A 22,128-nucleotide genomic window follows, 5' to 3' on the forward strand; every position below is an offset into this window, starting at 1 on the left:
GCATGGCAATACCATGGCTCACTATGAGTAAGGATTCTGCAACTTTGTAGAAGATCCACACATAACACACTCTCCCTTCATTCTGGGATTGTACTTCACTTCAGACAGCAGACACTGGAACCTGGCAAAATTGCTGAAATTGGGAGACCTTCAATTAAGCCAGGATCAGAAATTAAACAGTAGACTGCAGGTGATCTAACTTAAGGAGAACTCCACAGACAGGAGGATTCAATACTGCTGAAGCTAAACACTGAAGACTGGTTTGGGAAGAATAATCTATGCACTAACAGTTTCTAACAGCTAAAAGAAGCCCATGCAACATTTTTTTTATTGTTTGCTTTCACTTGTGAAGTTGTTTCAGGATGACAAGCTGGCGTTGCCCAAGAGGCCCCCCTCCCCCCAAATCAGCGTGGAGTTGATGACGCCAAAAATCCTGATTGTGGAGGTGCATGGAGGCTGTGACACCCAGCCGGAAGCCTGTGAAACAGCCCCCACTGATGTCTTCCAGCCCACTGTGCTACTCGAGCAGTGCAACAGGCTGAGAGAATCACTGCCATTGTCTTTGGCCACTAATTTTCAGACCTTTTCGCCTTCCCATGTCTTTGTGTGCTGCTCCATCAGAGTCCTTATCAGAGTCATCTGCAGCAGAACTTGTCAGTGATCTCACCATCCAGTGAATTGGCAGATAAGCCACCCTTTACCACAGGTATCACTGCAGCCCACTCATACCTGGATCATTCACCATGAGCAGATTCCAGCTCTACATTAGTGTACAGGCTGGTGATCAGATCAAGTGAAAGGGCCTCTTACTCAATTCTGTGTTGTCTTGTCTCTTCCTCCTGAAGCTGTTGTGCCTAGCTGTCTGAAAACAGAAAATCAGAAGGGATAGGTTAGGGTGAAGGAGGAGGGAGACAGTGGGATGCAAGAGGGCCAATAGGCATACTATCATACTCACCATACTAGGTCTCAGTATGTGAGTAAGCTGGGAGTTGAGAAGGAGCATAAGTCAGAAACATGCATCATCCTGAACAATCTCTGTGATACCAGATGACATATGTTCTGTTGTAGTGAGCCCCATGATGTTGAAAACCTTCTCTCCTGTAGAGCTCAGGCAATGCAAGCATCCTTGTCCATTATTGATTCTTCTCTGCCTTTTTCTATTGTGTGCCACATTGTGTTGCAAGTGAGAGGGAAGAATGTCAATGATAAGGTTGCACTGGGTTTGGATGATGTACCGAACAGACTTTAGTCACTGGAAATGTGGAGCTAATGACTAGTATGTGTGAATCTGACTTCATTGATAAGTTTGTGAGAGCGAGGTGGAGTATTTGGATGTTAGGCATGTATCCTGAGTGTCAGGGAATGCCAATGAATGAGTGATGGGTTGTGGACATTGTGAAGCATGAGAACTTGGTGTGCGGTGAAGAGATGTTAGGATAAAAATGTTGGTTTAACATCTGAAGAAGCCAAGTTATCTTAAGAGCCAGATAGATTTATTTCAGCTTTTTAACGTCCTTGTCTTTTAACAATACAGCAGACATTTTACTGATTTAAAAAAATTGCTGATGGTTTTCCTGGTTTCCCATTGTCATGTTTTAAGTTGCCGCAATAATATTTAGTGCTGCTTCCATTTCAAAGGGACAGGTTGCCTTTAAGAACAGAAGGCTGGCTGTGCTACATGCTATTAGTACATCACCATGCATAACACTCTGTAGAGCACGGAGCCAGCTAGCAGCATTTCAGATGTTACCTTATGCTACAGTCATGGTAAGGAGGTGTTAACACGCAGTTTACATCCTGCCCATCTTCAGCAGAACTGGCATGGGCAAGTCTCAAATTGCCACCCCGTGCCAATTTTTAGCATGCTGTCTATTTTTCTCCTTCTCCATGAATGCTTTTGATATTTCTGCAAGCAGATCATTTGTTCATTATAGAATCAGTTTGATTTTTGTTCCCATTAATTTTAACTTGTATTTATGTTGTGGCTTTAATATCAAAAGCATTCATGGAGAGGGAGAAAAATAGACACAGTGTGTTAAAAATTGGCACCGGGGTGGCAATTTGCAACTTGTCCATATCTGGAGATGGGCAGGATGTAAACTGCATGCTAACAATCTGGATATATTATTTTAGTGCCCAGATTTGAAAAAAACTAGGCAAAGAAAAGTATGTTGGAACATTTAAAATATTTATATTTCTTCCATATTCCCAGCTTCGTTATCCGAAGCCTTATCTATGTGCTATGATGTGTGCTGTCCGGCTGAAGTCCAGCCTCCAAATATTGCCAGCATTGTTGCTAATAGCTTTTCAACTTCAGACACTGTGTGGGAATTTCTGGCCTTGTTGGCCTTGAATCCGGAAAATCTCACCCAAGGTCAACGCATTTTTCCATGGTCCGCCCCTCGCTCGCAGCGATTCCCATGGCAGGCAGATGGTAAAATTCACCCCAATGTGTTTGCAGAGATGGGCTATATAACTGTCTGCTTCCATCAAGTTAAGACACCTCAGTGAAACCTGTGTATCCCATTCTGCACAGGTAGTGCTGCTACTCAGATCCATAGCAGTTAGATTAGGGAAAGACAGTTGAAGACAGTTGCCTCAAATTGTTTGACATTAAACCATGCTCTGTTAAGAAAGGAACTGGTGCGTAACAGTAACAAAATGTCACTGTTATATTTTAAACAGCACGTGCCATTGGTTTAAGCAGTTTTTTGTTTGCTCAAAATCCCTCTTGTGACTTCAAAATCAATTTATCTGTTTGTGCTGTCTGGAATGGTACAGCAGGTTACAGTTGTGCACAAGAAACATTTAAGAAGACACTGAATATTGAAAAAATTAATATATTTTCTGCAGTAATTATTTGTTAACTGCACTTATTAAGAAAAAAATAAAAAAGTACAAGCCTATACTCAAAATAACAGGGATTTTAAAAATCGCAGAACACTGTGAATGTTGGGAATTTGAAATATAAACAAAAAATGCTGGAAAGTCTCAGCAGGTCAGGCAGCATCTATAGACCATTAAACGTAGGAGCAGAAATATGCCATTTTGTCCATTGAGTCTATTCTGCCACCCAATGAGATCATGACTGATCTGATAGATTGACCCTCAATTCCATTTTCCCACCTAATCTTCACAATCCTTGACTCCCTTACTGATTAAAACTCTGTCGATCTCAGCCTTGAACATACTTAATGACTCAGGCTCATCAGCCCTCTGCTGTATTAGATTGAGAGAGATTATAAGGTGTATTTTCTGTTGGTGTGCAGCGTATGCTTTTAAAACAGGTGTGCAGAAATGGAAAATGGACTCTGAATGAGAATGGTGTTGAAATTATGTTGTATGACTATTAACAGACAAAGGTTTAACATATTACTCTGACCACTGTCTTAATGATGGTGTTAACCCCCGACCATTTATTTTTGTATGGCATAGTTTTAAGGGCACAGCAGTTTGTATGTCTTAATGTTGGAACATTTCTGTAATTTTTGATTCTTTTTGTTTGGATAGATATGTGAGAGTCCACACGAAACACGAGATTGACATGCGTATAGGAATACACTCTGGATCAGTGCTTTGCGGAGTGCTTGGGCTTCGCAAATGGCAATTTGACGTCTGGTCCTGGGATGTTGATATTGCAAACAAACTGGAGTCTGGCGGGATCCCTGGGTAAATATCATGACCTTTATCCAAGACATAAGCAATTTATTCTTCCTCTAAAAATAAATTGAAAACAAATGCTCCTGTTATTAAGGTTTGTGGGAGGGCTGGTTTCCTGGTGGGATCTGAGTGTCCTTTCTTGCATCTGTTGTTTGCAGGAGGATTCACATTTCCAAGGCGACTCTGGATTGTCTAAATGGTGATTATGAGGTGGAAGAAGGGCACGGAAAAGAAAGAAACGAGTTTCTGAGAAAACACAACATTGAAACATATCTGATAAAGCAACCTGAAGAAAGCCTTTTGACTTTGCCTGAAGACATTATGAAAGAATCCAGCACAAGTTCTGACAGAAGAAATAGTGCCACAACATTTACTGAAGGTTCCTGGAGTCCTGAGCTTCCATTTGATAATATTGTTGGAAAACAGAACGTAAGACAACTTTTATCTGATCTGTCTTCTCAGATGTTCATGAGTTAGTGTCATCCACATAGAGGAGTTGTTTACTGATCATTACAAATAATAACTGCATCGTGCAATCCTGCTAAGGCGCATTCACTTCCTAATATCATACCTCTCAAGTCTTGCACATATGTGATAGTTGATACAGTGGGATAATGATTGTTTCCCCAATAAGTCTCAGTGCTTTCAGGTTGTCATCTGGCTTTACCAGTGCAAAGCAGTTTATCCTCGTGTACTTTCTGCAAATATTTTATTACATGCTGTTTGGGCAGTATGGCATGGAATGGACTTGTTGTAATGCACAAGGCATTGTGGCTATGAGAGCTGAATGAGCTCATGTATCTTGTCCTGCCTGATACTGTTAGATCTTTGTATGCATCGTTTTCCCCGTGCATTTTGGAACAGGGTTAAAATGAAACTTTCACTGGGGTCTCTTGTTTACTGAGGTACCTCTATGAAAACGAGACACCTGTTACATGTACTCAGTCCCAATTCTCCCCCTCTGTTCTAGAAATCCTACATTTACCAAGATGTGGAGTTGCCAGCGTTGGACTGGGGTGGGCACAGTAAGAATTGTCACAACACCAGGTTAAAGTCCAACATGTTTATTTGGTAGCATGAGCTTTCAGAAATCTGCTCCTACATCAGGTGAGTCATCTGATGAAGGAGCAGCTCTCTGAAAGTTTGTGCTACCAAATAAACCTGTTGGACTTTAACCTGGTATTGTGCAAATATCACAGCATTGCAAAAACGGCCAGTACCAATGTAAAGTACATTGGAGATCTATGGGATGAAAATGGTTAACTAATAGAAGCATTTTTTGTGTTTCTGTGAAAATATAACCAAACAATTTTATAATTGAGACAAAACAAGGCAGTAAAGGATTTCACTGAGTTTGCAAACTAGCCGATTAATTTTCCATTTCCACCTTGTGGCTCCGATATTTACAGGGAGGAGCAGTGGGGTTGGGGTTAATAGCGGCAGTTTTCCATTTGTTTAACCTGGATAAACCGGTTTCCTTCAGATCCAGCCAAACTCAACAGCAGGAACTGGTAAATATTTTTTGTCTTTGTTACTTGATTGTAATCATCCAGATGAAGAGGCTGCCTGTCTGTAGGCCTACAAACGTAAGGCTACAGCCATGGAGTTGAAAGCAGACAGCAAAGGACAGGGAAAGTCAAACATGGAGGAGGAAGAGTTGATCAGGGATCGTGCACTCAGAGGGAGATTGTAGGTTCGTGTTGGAGGAGATTGGACGCCATGTTTGTTCATCTGGCAGTAAGGATACTTCAGTTGCAAGCAATAAAAGAACTAGCTTCACAAAGTAAATCAAAGGAAAAAGTTTCATAAAGAAACTTTGTTACACAACTCTTAGGCCACACCCAAGATCACACAAGCCTCCCACAAATCCCATCTGCTTTCTATTTATACCGGGTCAAGTTACCCACACAGCATATTACCATGAGTTACATTATAACAGATTCCAATATCATCATTGGGTTAAAGTCCAACTGATTTATTTGTTAGCACGAGCTTTTGGAGTACTGCTGCTTCATTAAGTGAGTCAATCACTCACCTGAAGAAGAAGCAGCGCTTTGAAAGCTTGTGCTACCAAGTAAACTTGTTGGACTTTAACGTGGTGTTACGAGACTTTTTACTGTGCCCACCCCAGTCCAACCCTGGCATCTCCACATCAATTATAACAATGAGGAGGAGGGGTGGGGGAAGAGAGGTGGGAAAGATTGGAGGCTTGTGTCAAGTGAAGGGTGGAGATGACCAGGGAGATCAAAGGCCGGTGCTTGGAGGTTGGGGGCTGGTGTCAGGGACAGAAGGCATTAGCGGCTGATGATGGTGGGGGTTAGATCAGTAAAGTTTGGGAGTTTTTGGAAGCCGCAGCTGGGGAGCTAAGCGGAGGTAGGGATGGGAAGAATGGGGATGGAGTCAGAAAAGCCAGGTCAGGGCAGACAGAGTGAAAGCACTCCAGCTCTTGCTCACTTATAAGCAATGCCGAGAAGGCATCTTTCTCTTCCACATACCAGGCCTCAGCTCCCTTCAGCTGACAGCTTTCCGGAGGTCTGGGAAACTCAGCTGAAAAGGGTTAAATCAAAAACGGAGAACAAAATGAGCCTCATTAAAGTATTCAAATGAGGAGCCGAGCTCCGCCCACCCTCCCAACTCCATCCTGCCTGGGTGTGGGTGAAGTCGGTTGAGTTTAGTTTTGTGAATTTTAACATTATAATATTTCCCCTGAACCAGACCAAACTGGGGTTAATATTCCCTCAGTATTGCTGTATAATGTATGGAATTTTATAGACATGCTTGATAATTGTGGTTAGACCATAATCCAGCCTCCTTAAGGATGCATTGTAAATCAAAACTAATCATTTTATTCCCAATAACTGGGCTGTGTCCTGTCCACTTCAGTAGTGATACGAAATGAGGAGACTAAGCTTTGAAGCCGATTCTTGGGATCCACTGAGGGAGTCAGTAGTTCTCAGTCAAAATGTGCGAGAAATGGGTCTTTTCCAACACCTCACTGTGCTGCCTGGCAATGTAGGGATTCTTGGGGTGGAATTCTCAGGCCGCGCTGGTCTAAAAGCCAGAAATTCCTGCCTGACTCAATGGACCCTCACATTGTCTGCCACCTGCCCGCTACAATTGCAGTGGCAGGCGGGATGGAAGGATTCTGGCCTTGATGTCCATTTTTTGGACATGCATTGTTAAATAAAGAAGTTACGATGGTCACAGGGCATATGTTGGTGAAGAGAAGGAATTTCTACAAGAAGGAGATCAAAAATGGAATTAGAAATGGACTGAGAGCAATTTACATTTAGGTTGGTTCCCTGGGGAGACAATTTAATTTGAAATAGAATAGAGTCTCTCTCAATATTTTCAAAGTCTAAATATAGCACCTGCAATAGAACAGAAATCATTTTATCAAACCCTGAGGAACCACATTGAAGACAGTCTTTATCTAATTACAATTAAACTGAAAGCACAAAAGGATCTTTGCAGATCCGACATTAATATTAAAGTAAATGACGAACAATTTGTAAGGATCTAAATTGTGTGATTCTATCACAAAGATTACATTCAGGTCTAAAAATTAGTGCAGATCTGGAGGTCCATTTGCTCTGTTGGGTTCATTCTTTCACAGAAAGCCAGAGTTTCTCCCTACTCCCTCCAAGAGCATAATGGGCCATAACTTTTTGCTAGCATCAGAAGGAGATAGCCCACAGGAATTAGAAGAAATAAATACATATTTAACTGCCCTTGTAGATTTCACTGACACTTCCAATCCCTGGAGCTGCTCAGGGTCTGCATTGAAAAGCTCCTCACAGGCCCCAGTGCAGTCCAACACCATCAGATTCAAAGAAGAAATTTTACTGCCCCAGCTGCTGTAGAGTAGGTAAGTTTAAAGGGCCCAGTGAAACTGACAGGGCAGGAAGAAGTAAAGTGGATAGGACTGGGGGGAATTGGAGGTCATGAGGGGGGTCAGAGATCAAGTCTACAGGGGTAATTTAGAGTCAGGATGCAGGGTTGGTTTTGGAAGAGGAAGTGGTGGGCCAGCAGGGGGTGGGGGCAGAATCCTTGGGGAATTGGGATGCTGGGGAGTATCAAGGGGGGGCATTGAGGGTGTCCTGTGGTCGGAAGAGGGGAGGGTCTTGAGGATCGGCCCGGGCGTTTAAAAGTTACCCACGAGTTTGAAGAAGTTTTAGTTCTTCTATTCTTTTTCTGGCTAATTATTGGTGTAACCATGGTGGAAACATATAAAGATCATGATTTACATTTCATTTTTGGAAAGGGAAGTTGTCCAGAGGAAGTTTGTGGTTCTGGACTATTACTGTGCAAACCCTTATCTGTGAGTTCTGAGAGGGATTCCTCAGCGCATCTTTGGGGTACATCACAAATTGATACAGGCGAGCTCAGACGTTATGGCCTAATATCTAACTACATCTGAGCAGTATTGTGGGACAAGTTTGTATAACAATGGCAAATAAACAATCATGTAATAACTCAAGGAACTTATGGCTTAAAATGGTCCAATCCTTGCAAGATGGGAGGTAAAATATCCCTATAATGTCTCAGCATTTAAATTTCTGACATTTAGATGGCCAAAGTGAGCCATGGTATATAATCTCTCATGTTTTTACAGTACATTAGTTAAAAATTGTATTGCTATTATGCTACATATACAGCAGATATCAACATTTTCACTGCTGGTGTCAAAAAAATCAGTAAACAAACATGACTGATTTCCAGCTAAGAGATAATCTTATTTCATCTCTTATTGTGCTGTGATATAGCTACAGCTGGTGTGAAGCTTGCTTCACAAACACGACTGCGTTCATGTTTTCCAAATTTGCAAATCAGCATTGTTTTTAAAAGATTAAAACAGATTGTCAAATCAACTCTTTTTCTGTGCCACCATGTAAATATATGGAATTCTGATTTGTCACAGGACAGGAGGAGGCCATTTGGCCCTTCATGTTTCCACTGACTGTCCAAGTGAGCAACATGAATTAGTGGCATATCCCTGCCTTTTCCCTGTACCCTGACACCCTCCATTTTATAACAATACAAGAAAGGCTCCATTGACTTACTGATGTTGGTACACTTGCTGAAGAATGCTGAGTCCTAGCATTCAAAAGGGAATTAGATCATCATCAGAAAAGGAAACACTGACAAGGCTACAGAGAAAAAGGCAAGGGAGTGGCACTAAATGAATTGTTCATGCAAAGAGCCAGCATGGATACAACAGGCCGAATGGCCTTCTGCACTGTAACCATTCTATGACTTTCTGATTCTGTGAATTGTAGCATGAGGAATCAAATGCTTCATATTAAAAAACTTGCTTAATTTAAATCTTTTTGGTACTTAAAGGATCAGTTCAAATCAATAAAATTCACCAGTAATGGGATCAATTCTATAAGATATTTAATTATTATATCATTACTATGGCAGTAACAAATATTGTTAACTTGTTTTCAGTGACACAGATTTACCAGCAGAGGCTTAAGTCAACGTTTGGTATGGTCTTGAAAATAAGATCTTTGTTGCAGGAGAGTAGTTTTTTTGTGGCATTGCAGTGCATTTGTGAATTATGCCTTAGAGCACGTCAGTGTCCCTCCCAGTGCAGATGTTACACACCAGAAATACACTTCAAGCTATCACACTTTATCACAGACGCAAAATAATCTTTATTAAAAGAAAGCCAGCCCTTGATCTGGAACCTAAAACTTACCAGCAATTTAATGACCTCTAATTGGTTACAATCACTAGCAGCAGTAAGTACCTGGATTTCCACAGGGACAGGACTGTATTTCAGTTAAGCAGCGCGATCGTTCTCCAGATCCCAGACTGACTGCGAGCAACGGGAGATCTGTTTCATTTTCTAAATATTTATTTATCAAAAAATTACCACTACGTGCTTTCTACCATGACATCCTGTTATAAATTCCTATGCCCACATTCAGAATGGAATCTGCCCACACAAGTATGTCGTGCTGCAATTGTGCTTCCCAGCTATTGCAGTGCTATAACACCCCATGCTGGTGAATGGAAACAGACAGCTGGAGAGGTCAATGCAGGGTTTGAGCTGTGGTGCAAGAGGAACAGCTTCGGATTCCTGGGGTTTTGGAACTAGTTCTGGGACAGGAAGCATCTATTCAGAAAGGGTGGGTTTTCACGTCAATAGGACCAGCACCAGTGGTCTCTCTGCAGGTTTTACTGGTGTGATTGGGGAAGGTTCTAACTAAATTGGTATAGGCATGTAATATCCGAGAAATTGAGAATCACACCGACACAATTTCACCACAAATCCAACAATTTTATTTCCAAAAGCAGTGCATTGTGATTTGAAATACACAGAGCGAAATCTTACCAAAAATGGTGGTGTTGTTTCCGGTGACAAAAACCAGTCGGTTTCCTCTCCAGCTTTCTCAGCACTCTGCCTAAAAGTATCAAATGGCATGTTTCACATCATCGTGCAGGGGGCAGGGCTTAAACACGCTGGCAAAACTTAGCTGTACAGCGATCAAGGCAGCATGTTTAGAGGGCACTCCAATTGTAACAGTAATAAACCTCCCCCTCAAACCATATCTCAGGGACTCTCTTCTTTTGTAAAGTTTATTCATTAGTGTCACAAGTAGGCTTACATTAACACTGCAATGAAGTTACTGTGAAAATCTCCGAGTCGCCACACTCTGGTGCCTATTTGGGTACATTGAGGGAAAATTTAGCATTCCAATGCATCTAACCAGCGCATCTTCCAGAGTGTGGGAGGAAACCAGAGCACCCAGAGGAAACCCATGCAGACATGGAAAGAGCGTGTGGACTCAGCACAAACAGTGACCCAAGCTAGGAATTGAACCTGGGTCCCTGGCAATGTGAGGCAGTAGAGCTAACCACTGTGCCATCCCAATATTTCTCACCTCTATTTGGAGTCATAACTCCCCCTACTGATCGTCAATCCCTTGCCCTCAATCATCCCTTCCCTGCAGTCAGAGCTGGCATCCACAATGCGGGTGGAGGATTTGGGTGGAGAGTGCAGGTTTAGTGTTTGTGGAGGAACACTTGGGTCAGAGTGATAAAAATCACCTGGTCAGGATCACCTGGAAGGAAGTGAAAGTGGAGGCAGCAGAAGGGTTGCTGTAATTTTTCAATCTTCTTTTAGATCCAGGGGAAGATGCAGAGGATTGGAGAATGGCAAATGTGGCACTCTTTTTCAAGAAAAGGTGCAAGGATGTTCTTTGTAACTCCAGATGCCCAGTTTACCATCAGTGATTTGTGAAATTTTAGAAACAAGGATCAAAGGATAAAAGCAATATGCACTTGAAGAAGTTTGAGTGAATTAATCAAAGACAATAAATATTGTCAAAATGGAGTTTAAGAAAGTGTTTGAAAAGTACCACATGAAAGACTGCTGAACAAAATTGAGACTCATTGAGAGTAAGAGAATGAGTATCAGTTTGGGTAAAAAAATATTGGCTTAAGGGTAGAAACGGACTTATGGTAAATGTTTGTTTTTCAGGCTGGAGGATGGTAAACTGGAGTCCCAATCAATGACAGGATCAGTGTTTTTTTTATATATATATATGCAGGCTTCGATATTGGAATACAGGGACAATTTTCAAAATTTGCTGATGATAACTTGGAGATATGGCAAACAATGAGAATGACACCAAATGACAGAAATAGTACATAGATAGACTGGAAGAGTGAGCAGATAAGTGGCAGATAGAATTTAATACAGAAAAATGTGAGGTGATGCAGAATGGATGGACAGGAAGAGGCAATTTAAACTTAATGGCACTATTCTATAAGTGTACAAGCATAGAGCAACATGGGGTTCATGTGTTTTGACCTTAGAAAGTGGCAGGGCATATTAAGAGAGCAGTTTGCAAAGTAAAGTTTACTTATTAGTCACAAGTAAGACTTACATTAACACTGCAGTGAAGTTACTGTTTGGGTCAATGTACCTAACCAGCACATCTTTCAGACTGTAGGAGGAAACCGGAGAAAACCCACACAGACACGGGGATAACATACAAACTCCGCACAGTGACCCAAGCCAGGAATCGAACACAGGTCCCTGGCCCTGTGAGGCAGTAGTGCTAACCACTGTGCCACCATGCCACCTCCAGGATATTGAGCTTCAGAAATAGCTGTGTCGAGCATAAAAATGTGGTTTGACATCCGAAGCACACGACATTGCCGTAATGATGATGTAACAGGGCATGACTGAGAGATGGAGATCTAGCAGGAACAGAGGTTACAATCTCATGCAGAGGTCCCATTATGTACATGATCGCTGTAAATGATGAATAGTAGTTTGAACAAACCAGTCTCAAGCAAGTTATTTTGGGTGAATAGACTAGCCCCAAAGAACCCCATCTAGATCCCAAACACATGACAGCACATCTTGGCAGTGGACAACGAGCAAAGAATTCACCAAACCTTAAGAAGAAACTACAGATTTGGCAAATCAAGAGATCCTTGAAGGTAGGATAAAAGCAACAAATTTGTTACTCCTGCAGAGTCAGAACATTGTGGGTGCAGCAGGTAAAAACTGAGACACAGACCTGGAGTCCAGATGGCAGTGAGCATGGGCCCAAAGCAGCAAGCAGCAGCATAGAGGCAGGAAGAATTCCAGGGCATTCTAGAAGTTTGGAATCCACATTACGAGCCCCAGAACTATTTTGGAGCCCTGAAGGTGGCAACCAGCCCAGAAATGGACAACTGAAGAAAAATATTTACAAGGTAGAGAGCTGCCCAGGGCTTACAGAAAAAAATCAAAAAGACCAGGTCAATGTATCACTTTATATAGTGGGATCTATTGTTAATGATGTAATAATAAGGCTCACGCAGATGCAACCCTCACCTATCAAAATACAGGGCCCTAGTGGGCCGACATTGAAATTCAAAGACATAGCTGAGTATAAAGATAGGGAAATTGTCAAACATTCCTATCTCAATTCAAAATCAAGAGAAAGGCATGCTAAAAATGCCTTAATTTATAAAGTGAATGAAGTTGCTGATGAGAACTACAGCTGTACATTCAGGAATTTATTTCCAAAATTACCAACTGGCCTAAGGAAACTAAAGACCAAGTACCATGTCACTACCAGCTGATCCTGAACAAATTTGCCACTTTACACTGAGGAAGGTCCCTCATCAACTCTTGGACAAAATGAAAGGTGAAATTAAGAAGATTCAACAGCAAGTGGTTATCTCATTGGTCACCATGCAAACTCAATGGTGTTCAGGAAAGTTCATGGTCCCAAAGCCGAATGACTCTAGAAGAACCTGTGTAGATTTAACTCAGCTAAACAGGACAATGGAACATAAGATCCATCTGATGGCCTCAGTAGATGAAATCATTGCAAACTAGCCCAGAGTAGTTTATTTACCAAATTGGTTTACAAACAGTGGATTTTGGCAGTTGTCTCTGGACAAATAATCCATATTTACAATACCATTCGTTCATTACTTTCTCAATGCATTACCATTTGGAATTGCGTCCAGCCCTGAAATTTTCTAGAGAACAACATCTTAAACTCTAGAAGGCATGGAATGAGTAATATACCATCTGGGCAACATATTTGTACATGGCTCTACAAGAGAACAGTGCGATCGTAGAGTCAGAGCAGCCCTAAGATTCTTGACAGGCTGCAGGCCTAAAACATTCAATGAAAAATGCGAGTTCTCTAAACTTATGATTGAAATTCCTAGGTGACATTGTGCAATCCACTGGAATTGCAGTTGATTCTCAAAAAACAAAGGTAATCAGAGAATTTCCCTTTACTGATCTTCAAAGATTTCTCGGAATGTTCAGCCAAGTGGGCAAACGCTGACCAAATTTAGCAGAGTCTTGAGACAGATAGGGTCTACAATGATGCTGGAATGTGGACCTCCAGAATGCTTTTGAAAGGTTTAAACTACTTTTGACCTCCTGTGAAATCTTGGCACATTATGACCCAGAACTCCCCACCATGACAGCAGCATCATCTATAGGTCTGGGGATTGGCTTTATTCCAAGTGCAGACAGACAACAAATGTAGACTATTTTATTATGTCTCAAAATTAATATCAGAAACAGAACAAAAATACACCACAATCGAAAAAGAAGTTTTGGCAAAAACGAGGGCATGCAAAATATTCCCTCACTATATTATGGGATTGCAGTTCAAAATTGTAAAAGATCATAAGCCACTCGACTCTTCTGAACATGAAAGAAGTTGCAAAGATGCTGTCCAGAATCTTAACTATTGAAATTATGATTAATGAGTGATGACTCCAAAATAGAGTATGTTCAATGGAAATATCAAGCAACAGCAGTCACATTGTGAATACCATCAGAAAGAATCAAGCAAGAGGATTTACATTTCAGCAATGATGTGGAAGTATCTACACCCCTATTTACTCAACACTTACCAGCAACTGCAAAAGATTTGCAGGAAATAAAACAAGCACAGCAGCAAAATGGCAAATGCCTCCAGATAAAAGAATATTGTCTGGAAGGATGGTCAAACTATATAGCCAGTAATTCAGCACTACACCAATACTTTAAAGAGTGCAAGCATCTCACAATCATGAATGATTTACTCATCTTCAGTGAGAATTTATTTGTTAGGTAAAGTTTAATTATTAGCATCACAAGTAGGCTTACATTAACATTGCAATGAAGTTACTGTGAAAATCCCTTAGTTGCCACACTCCGATGCCTACTCAGATACACTGAAGGAGAATTTAACAGGGCCAATGCATCTAACCTGCACATCTTTGGACTGTGGGAGGAAACCCATGCAGACACAGGTAGAACGTGCAAACTCCGCATAGAAAGTAACCCAAGCTGGGAATCGAACCCGGGTCCCTGGTGCTGTGAGGCATCAAAGCTAACCACGGTGGCACTGTGCCACTCCTGAGAATAGTCACACCGATGGCACATCAGCTTGATATTTTCCAAAGCCTTCACCAGGGTCACTTAGGTGAAGGCTATGTAGTGAGAGAGGCTGGCAATCAATCTGGTGGCCAGCCATTCTCGTTCTTTAGAAGAAATGATTTCCAATCCTCCAATTTGTACAATAAACTGCCAAGAGCAAAAAGAGCCACTATCATCATCTACTTTTCCAGCAAGGCTGTGAGAATTCCTGGGGATGGACTTATTTAATTTTAAGGAGAAAACATTCCTTGTTGTCATTGATTACTATTCAATGTGTATTGAGTGTGCAGCATCACAGCAGAGGTAGTCATTCAATCCCTAAGAAGAATGTTTGTAGCACCAGGCATTCTGGTCATTGTGGTGTCAGCAAATGGGTTGCAATTTGTGAATAAGTTATTCCAAAATGTTTTGGATTTCCCCACAAGAGGATTTACCCAAACGTATCTGCGGACGGTTCTTAATGAGTCGGCAATAATGTTAAGTGGACCATTAATACGTGATGGGTCTGGTTTTGGCCCAGGTTGCACAAAATGGAGCTGGTTGGGCATGAAGTCAAGATTTCTGGCAGTCACACCAAGGCAGGAGGTGGAACTCATTCCATTTTATAACTACATTATTCATTTTATTTGGTAACTTTAAAACATATTAAACATAATCATTTCTTAGAGTAATTAAGTCATTCATGTAAATCACTGAATTTCATGATTTGCCTATTGGCTACATTTAATGATTAAATTGCGTTACATTTAATTTAATAGTTGAGCAAATGACTCCACATATTTAAAGATCCATTTCATTTGATTTGTCACATGTATTAACATACAGTGAATAGTATTGTTTCTTGCATGTTATACGGAGAATGTATACTGTACAAAAGGAAGGAAAAAGAGTGCAGATTGTAGTGTTACAGTCATAGCTAGGGTATAGAGGAAGATCAATTTAATGTGAGTTAAGTCCATTCAAAAGTCTGATGGCAGCAGGGGAGATGCTGTTTTTGAGTTGGTTGGTACATGATATCAGACTTTTGTATAGGAGAATGTCTGGGGTTGTGCGGGGTTCTTGCTTATGCTGGCTGCCTTTCTGAGGCAGCAAGAAGTGTAAACAGTATCAATGGATGGAAGGCTGGTTTGAGTGATGGACTGGATTTCATTCATGACTCTGTAGTTTCTTGCGGTGTTGGACAGAGCAGGAGCCATACCAAGCTGTGATACAATCAGAAAGAATGCTTTCTATGGTGCATCTGTAAAAGTTGGTCAGAGTTATAGCAGATGTGCCAAATTTCCTCAGTCTCCTGAGAAAGTAGACATGTTGATGGGCTTTCTTAACTATAGTGTCCGCATGGATGGGCCAGAAAAGGTTGCTGATGATCTGGACACCTAAAAACATGAAGGTCTTGACCATTTCTATTTCGTCCCCATTCATGTAGACAGGGGCATGCCCTCCACTATACTCCCTGAAGTCGATAACTATCTCCTTCCTTTTGTTGACATTGAAGGAGAGATTATTGTAGTCGCACCAGTTCACCAGGTTCTCTTTCTCTTTCTCTTCCCTGTATTGTATCTCGTCATTGTTTGAGATCCGACCTACAACAATGGTGTCATCAGCAAACTTGAAAATCAGATTGGAAGGATATTTGCCCACACAGTCTATGGTGTATAAGGAGTATAGTAGGGGGCTGAGGACACAGCCTTGTGGATTCTTGGTGTTGAGGATGATCATGGAGGAAGTGTTGTTGCCTGTCCTTGCTGACTGCGGTCTGTGGGTTAGGAAGTCTAAAATCCAGTTGCCCCAGACCATGAAGTTTGAAGATGAGTCTCATGGGAACAATGGTGTTGAAGGCTGAGCTGTAGCCTATGAATAGAAGTCTGACATAGGTATCTTTGTTATCTAGGCATTCCAGGGTTGAGTGTAGGGCCAGGGAGATGGTGTCTGCTGTGGACCTGTTGCGGCGCTAGGTGAACTGTAGTGGATCCAGGCAGTCTAAGAGGCAGGAATTGATTTATGCCATGACTAACATTTTGAAGTACTTCATAATAATGGATGTCAGAGCTATATTTGTTAAATATATCATAAGTAATAAACATTGAAATTGTTGTTTTCCTGAATTAATTTATACCAGATCTCTTACTATAAACTTGTCAATTGTGTCTGAATAGTTCTATGGATAATCAAGTAGTTACATTTTGGAAGTAACACAGAACAATGCAGGAAGAGCAAAAAATCCCTCAAGGGAATGGCAGGAATAAGAAACATAAAGCATAGTAACAGTTAGAAATATTCCAATATTGTGTTACAGTAGCCTACAGTTAAATCCAATCCTGCAATCTGTGTTAATAATTTAGGTTCAGAAATTCAGGGCTGACATTCAGAATTAATATCAAATTAGCAGGCCTGGTTGATGCTGATGAGATAAATTAGATCAGAAAATGAGTGACACACACAAATGCACAAACAGCATTTAATTTACACAAATGGAAGATATTGAATACAGGAAGGAAATGGTTCTGATGGCAGCGTTCAATGAATGATCTTGAAGTGACTAAAAAAATGAAAGCGTTTGAGGGATTTTGGTTGAACGTGTCCAATTACTGCAGAATAGTGATCAATGGAACAAAAGAGTTGGGCCTGGATTTTCTCCAGCTCTGTTTTTCCTGACTAAAATTGTGGCTAGGTAGGATTTCCAACTCCTCATATCATCCTGCTGTAATTTTTTCTCCCCAGGGCAGGACTAGTTTAATATTCTGGGAAGGCTGAGAAATCTGTCGCTGCTGATAAGGGCCAACTGATATTGAGAGGTTGTGAAACAGCAGCATATCTAACATAGCTGCTGCTGTAAGAGGAAAGGGGATTTTGGAAAACCGTTACTGGATGTATTTAAATTTCAGCAATGCTTGAAGAAGCAGAAATTCCTGGTGCCCTAAACACATTTTTTATGTCTACATGGAGGTTTTTTTCAGCATATAAAAGGGTCACGGAAGACTGGTTACTGGACACCAAGAAAATAACGGAGCTGGACGGAAAGAGGTGGTAATGGCAATCAGTGCCTCCTTTTCCTTATTCAGAATCAGAATCACTGCAGTGCAGAAGGAGGCCATTTGGCCCAATAAGCCTGCACTAACAACAATCCCATCTATGTACCTTGCTAATAAGTGAGGGGCAATTTAGTGTGGCCTCTCAACCTAACCTGCAGACCTTTATAGTTTCCTTATCTTTTTTCTCCTCCTCATTCAAGAAGGAGAAAACTATTACAAATTGCAAAATTATGCAGCAAGTTCCTTGTCACTATGATTCTTTAATGCTGGCTGTGCAGTACTTAAGAACATAAGAACATAAGAAATAGGAGCAGAAGTAGGCCATCTGGCCCTTCGAGCCTGCCCCGCCATTCAATAAGATCATGGCTGATCTGTCGTGGCTCAGTTCCACTTTCCCGCCCTCTCCCCATAACCCTTAATCCCCTCTCTTATCAAAAACCCATCAACCCGCTTCTTAAAAATATTTAGCGAGGCAGCCTCCACCACTTCAACGGGCAGAGAATTCCAGAGATTCACCACCCTTTGAGTGAAGAAGTTCCTCCTCAACTCCGTTCTGAACCGCCCCCCCTTTATCTTGAGGCTGTGCCCCCTAGTCTTACTGTCTTTTTTGAGCGGGAAGAGTCTTTCCACCTCTATCCTATCCATCCCATTCATCATCTTATACGTCTCAATGAGATCTCCCCTCATTCTTCTAAACTCTAACGAGTACAAGCCTAGTTTATTCAGCCTCTCCTCATAGCTCAACCCCCTCAACTCCGGTATCAGCCTAGTAAACCTCCTCTGCACTCCCTCCAAGGCCAAAATATCCTTGCGCAGGTGCGGCGCCCAAAACTGCACACAGTACTCCAGCTGCGGCCTCACCAATGCCCTATACAGCTGCAGCAAGACCTCCCTACTTTTATATTCAATCCCCCTCGCTATGAAGGCCAGCATCCCATTCGCCTTCCTGACCACCTGCTGCACCTGCAGGCTGGGTTTTTGCGACTCATGCACAAGGACCCCGAGGTCCCTCTGCACCGTCGCCTGCTGCAGTTTTTCGCCACGTAAGTAATAGTCCTTCCTACCATTCTTCCTACCAAAGTGGACCACCTCACACTTGCCAACATTAAATTCCATTTGCCATTTCCTGGCCCATTCGCCCAGCCTATCTAGATCCTTCTGCAGACTCTCCACACCCTCCGCACAATTTGCCTTTCCCCCAATCTTGGTGTCATCAGCAAATTTCGACACCCTACACTCGGATCCCTCCTCCAGATCATCTCCTGAAGCAGGATTTCAATATTTCAATAGCCTGTTAAATTGGGATTTTTTTAGTACCAAATGTTTCATTGTGCACGTTGCTATCTAGCATTGCTACAGAGGATATGTCTAGTTTATCTTGTCATAGACACACTCCCTGAAGCCAGATTGTTGGTTCATTGTCTGCTAATGCTTCCTCCTGAGCTGTTTTCTTGGGTTTTTTTCTAGTCGTAGAAATTCATTAGCCTGGTGAAACATCTGAACCCCAGTTAGAAATTACTGATTGAGAACACTGACATGCTGTTTTCTGCTGCCAAGTGCACAATGGTTATTTACACAAAGTTAAGAGGTTTCTGGTGCTTGCAGTTTCTTCTATTGATCATTTAAAGGACTTGGATGATTGACAGTTTTGCTGCCCTGTAGTAAAAGTGTTTTTAACCTTGTGGAAAGTTATGAATGTGACTTTTTAAAAGTTTTTTAAATATCCTGTTGTCACTATAGAGTTCATTGCTTTGTGGACATACAAGTATTACAGTTTGGCACAGGAGGCATTAGGAGAATGAGACATAAGAATGAAGGGGCATACTTGGCATCGGAGGTATAATGAAGGTTCTCTTCATTACCTTTCAAAAGGTTCTCTCATGCAGACAATAGAATCATAGAATCCCTACAGTGCAGAAGGAGGCCATTCAGCCCACTGAGTCTTCACTGACTTTCAGAAGAGTATCTTACCCAGACTCAGCCCCTGCCCATTCTGCATAACATTGCGCATTTACCATAGCTAATCCATCTAACCAACACATATGTGGACACTAAGGGACAATTTAGCATGGCCAATCAACCTAATCTGCATGTTTTTGGACTGTGGGAGGAAACCACAGCACTAACAGAACATGCAAACTCCACACAGATAGTCAGAATCAAACTTGGGTCCCTGATGCTGTCAGGGTAAAACATTATGGTAATGACTGATAGTGTCCTGCTTCTATTGCCAGATCGATTTACAGAAATGTTTTACACCTACAGTTTTTTGTGCAAACCAGGAAAGGGTTGAAAACCATAATCTGTGGTTGCTTGGTTATTACACTGACCTTGTCCTTTATCTGCATGTAATCAAGTTGATTATGCTGTTGGCATGCCATAAGCAGGTCAAATGAGAATTGTCTTGGATGCATAGCATCAGAGGATAAGAGCCTTTTATTGTTATAGCCTTGGATACTCTTTCTGAAAGCGATTTAATCGTGATTTGATTATTGCTCATGGGCCTAGTTATTCACTCACTATTGAATTGCTGTTATAAGTTAATTCACGTTTGCACTAATCTCTGATTTGTAATCCAAAATTATCATGAGATGGTAAAATAGAAAGGCAACCTGAAAATGCTCGAAATCTGAGATATAAGCAGAAAGTATTGGAAATACACGGATCAGTCAGCACTTAAAAGGGGGGAAAACAGATTATGTTTTAGAAGGCAGGTCTTAATCCGATCTAGTAAAAACTTGCTGTAGGGTTATCTTTACAGATTATTAAACAAGAAGCATGTTACAAAATGATGCAAGAAATTGTTACAGCGCAAACTACTTCTATTAAGAGAAGTAATTATGTGATATCAAAATGTACATTAGAAAGTGATGTTTTGTGAGCTTCTTCTGAAAGATAAGAACAATCCTGTTAGTGAAGGCTGGTTAATTTGAGGAATAAGAGAGGAAAGGAAAGTTGATAGAGAAGTAGAATTTCTCATCACACTGTTCATGGCAGCTCAATCAGAAGTAGCGTTGATAGTGTCTGTTGAGATAAATGAGCAGGGTTTTCTGGCCTTGCCTGGGTCGTCCAGTCCCGCTGATAGTCAATGGACTTTTGGCTGATGGTCGAATATCCCGCAGTGGTTCCCACCGTGATGGGGCTGGAAATTCTCAGCCGTAGTATACACAAACTGGACTCTTGGCAGTGAACCTGGATATTGATGATATTGCTGTCCAGCGCTGACAGAATAGAGCTCAATAAGCAGCTCCTGTATTTGTAACACAGAACAATGCATGCAACATTCTCAGTAGATACAGTTGGTCAATAAACACCTACTGATCATGCATAACAATAAATGAAATATTGGCATTGTTTCTGAAATCTGCATGCCTTTCAGTTTATTATTTCAATTATAGCGCCTGACAATGTTCAATTTTGCGATTAATTGTTACAGTAGTAAGAATAACCATCTAGCATGTTTAAAGGCTTTCTTTAAAAAAGTAACATTATATATCAGCTCTGACTGACATAAGGGTATCTGCTCCAAGTTTTAAGTTGGCTTGTTATTACAGGCATTACGTTTCTTTTAAAACTATTCTTTAATGATGTAAACAACTGCATTATCTCGTTTTGTTGCTGTTTGCAGAGTGGTTTACAAAAATGAAATTCTTATTTGATTACATAGATTTCTTGCTCATGCATTTTTTGGAAAAAAAATGGAACTTAAATCCCTGGGGTGAAGTAGTTCTCTCCTTTGTAATTGCTGTGAATATTTCTCAGCTATTTAGCACTCTTTTGGTCATGGTCACCCATACACACTTAAAATTATTCTCGTTCTTGTTTATTTAAAAAAAAACACTGGCAGTAGGGGCTGCCAGATCTCACTTTCCTTTCATCTTTCTGATTTGGGAAATTATCCTCCTTATGAACTGTGGATTGCCTATTGGTGGCATTTTAAAACACAGTGGACTTCTATCTCCTGTGGAATCCCTGCCCCATGGATTTATTCTTATTTAAGTGATTAAAGTGATGTCGTTCTGACTTTACACAGGAGCTGTTGTGTCACTTAACCATAGTCCATAGCAGGAAAGCAATATCCTAGAAATGCAGGTAACCTAAATAAGTGGTCACACAGTGCATCAGTCTGAAGGATAAGAACCAGCTGAGAAACATTCACAATAATCAAATGGAGAGCAACGCGAGTAATTTCACCACTGGAGCTTTATTCCACTTTGGTAAGTTTTCTGTTGCTTTAATTATCTTTTTATTTCTGTGCTCCCCAATCTAGTGGCTCGGGATTTAAACTTTGCACTTGACACGCCGTGCTGCAAGGTGACAGGCTAACTGGCTACAATGCATAGCTTCTCCTCCCATCTAGTAACCTGCCACAGTCCCAACTTCCGAAAGTCTTTTGCCTCCAGGACTTCACATTTCCATTCCCATACTCTTTCTCTGTTCTTAACAACTTTTGAGCAAGACTACTAGATCAAAGTAAATCGATGGCAGATCTGAAACTATACTGTGGGTTTCTGGCCTCAACTGGACTCATTT

General features: G+C 41.2%; 1 protein-coding gene across 3 annotated transcripts in view; it reads left to right on the top strand.

Annotated features, from left to right (window-relative positions):
* Window positions 1–22,128, top strand: part of adcy8 (adenylate cyclase 8 (brain)) — a 97,016-nt gene that overhangs the window by 25,352 nt on the left and 49,536 nt on the right. For all 3 annotated transcript variants that reach the window (XM_080194279.1, XM_080194281.1, XM_080194280.1), the window contains 2 exons: window positions 3,511–3,669; window positions 3,819–4,089. In XM_080194279.1, coding sequence (XP_080050405.1) covers window positions 3,511–3,669; window positions 3,819–4,089 — 430 coding nt within the window. The remainder of the gene's footprint in view (window positions 1–3,510; window positions 3,670–3,818; window positions 4,090–22,128) is intronic.

Source organism: Carcharhinus amblyrhynchos, chromosome 8, assembly GCF_965287045.1.
Source record: "Carcharhinus amblyrhynchos chromosome 8, sCarAmb.v2.hapA, whole genome shotgun sequence".
NCBI classification, from domain to species: domain Eukaryota; kingdom Metazoa; phylum Chordata; class Chondrichthyes; order Carcharhiniformes; family Carcharhinidae; genus Carcharhinus; species Carcharhinus amblyrhynchos.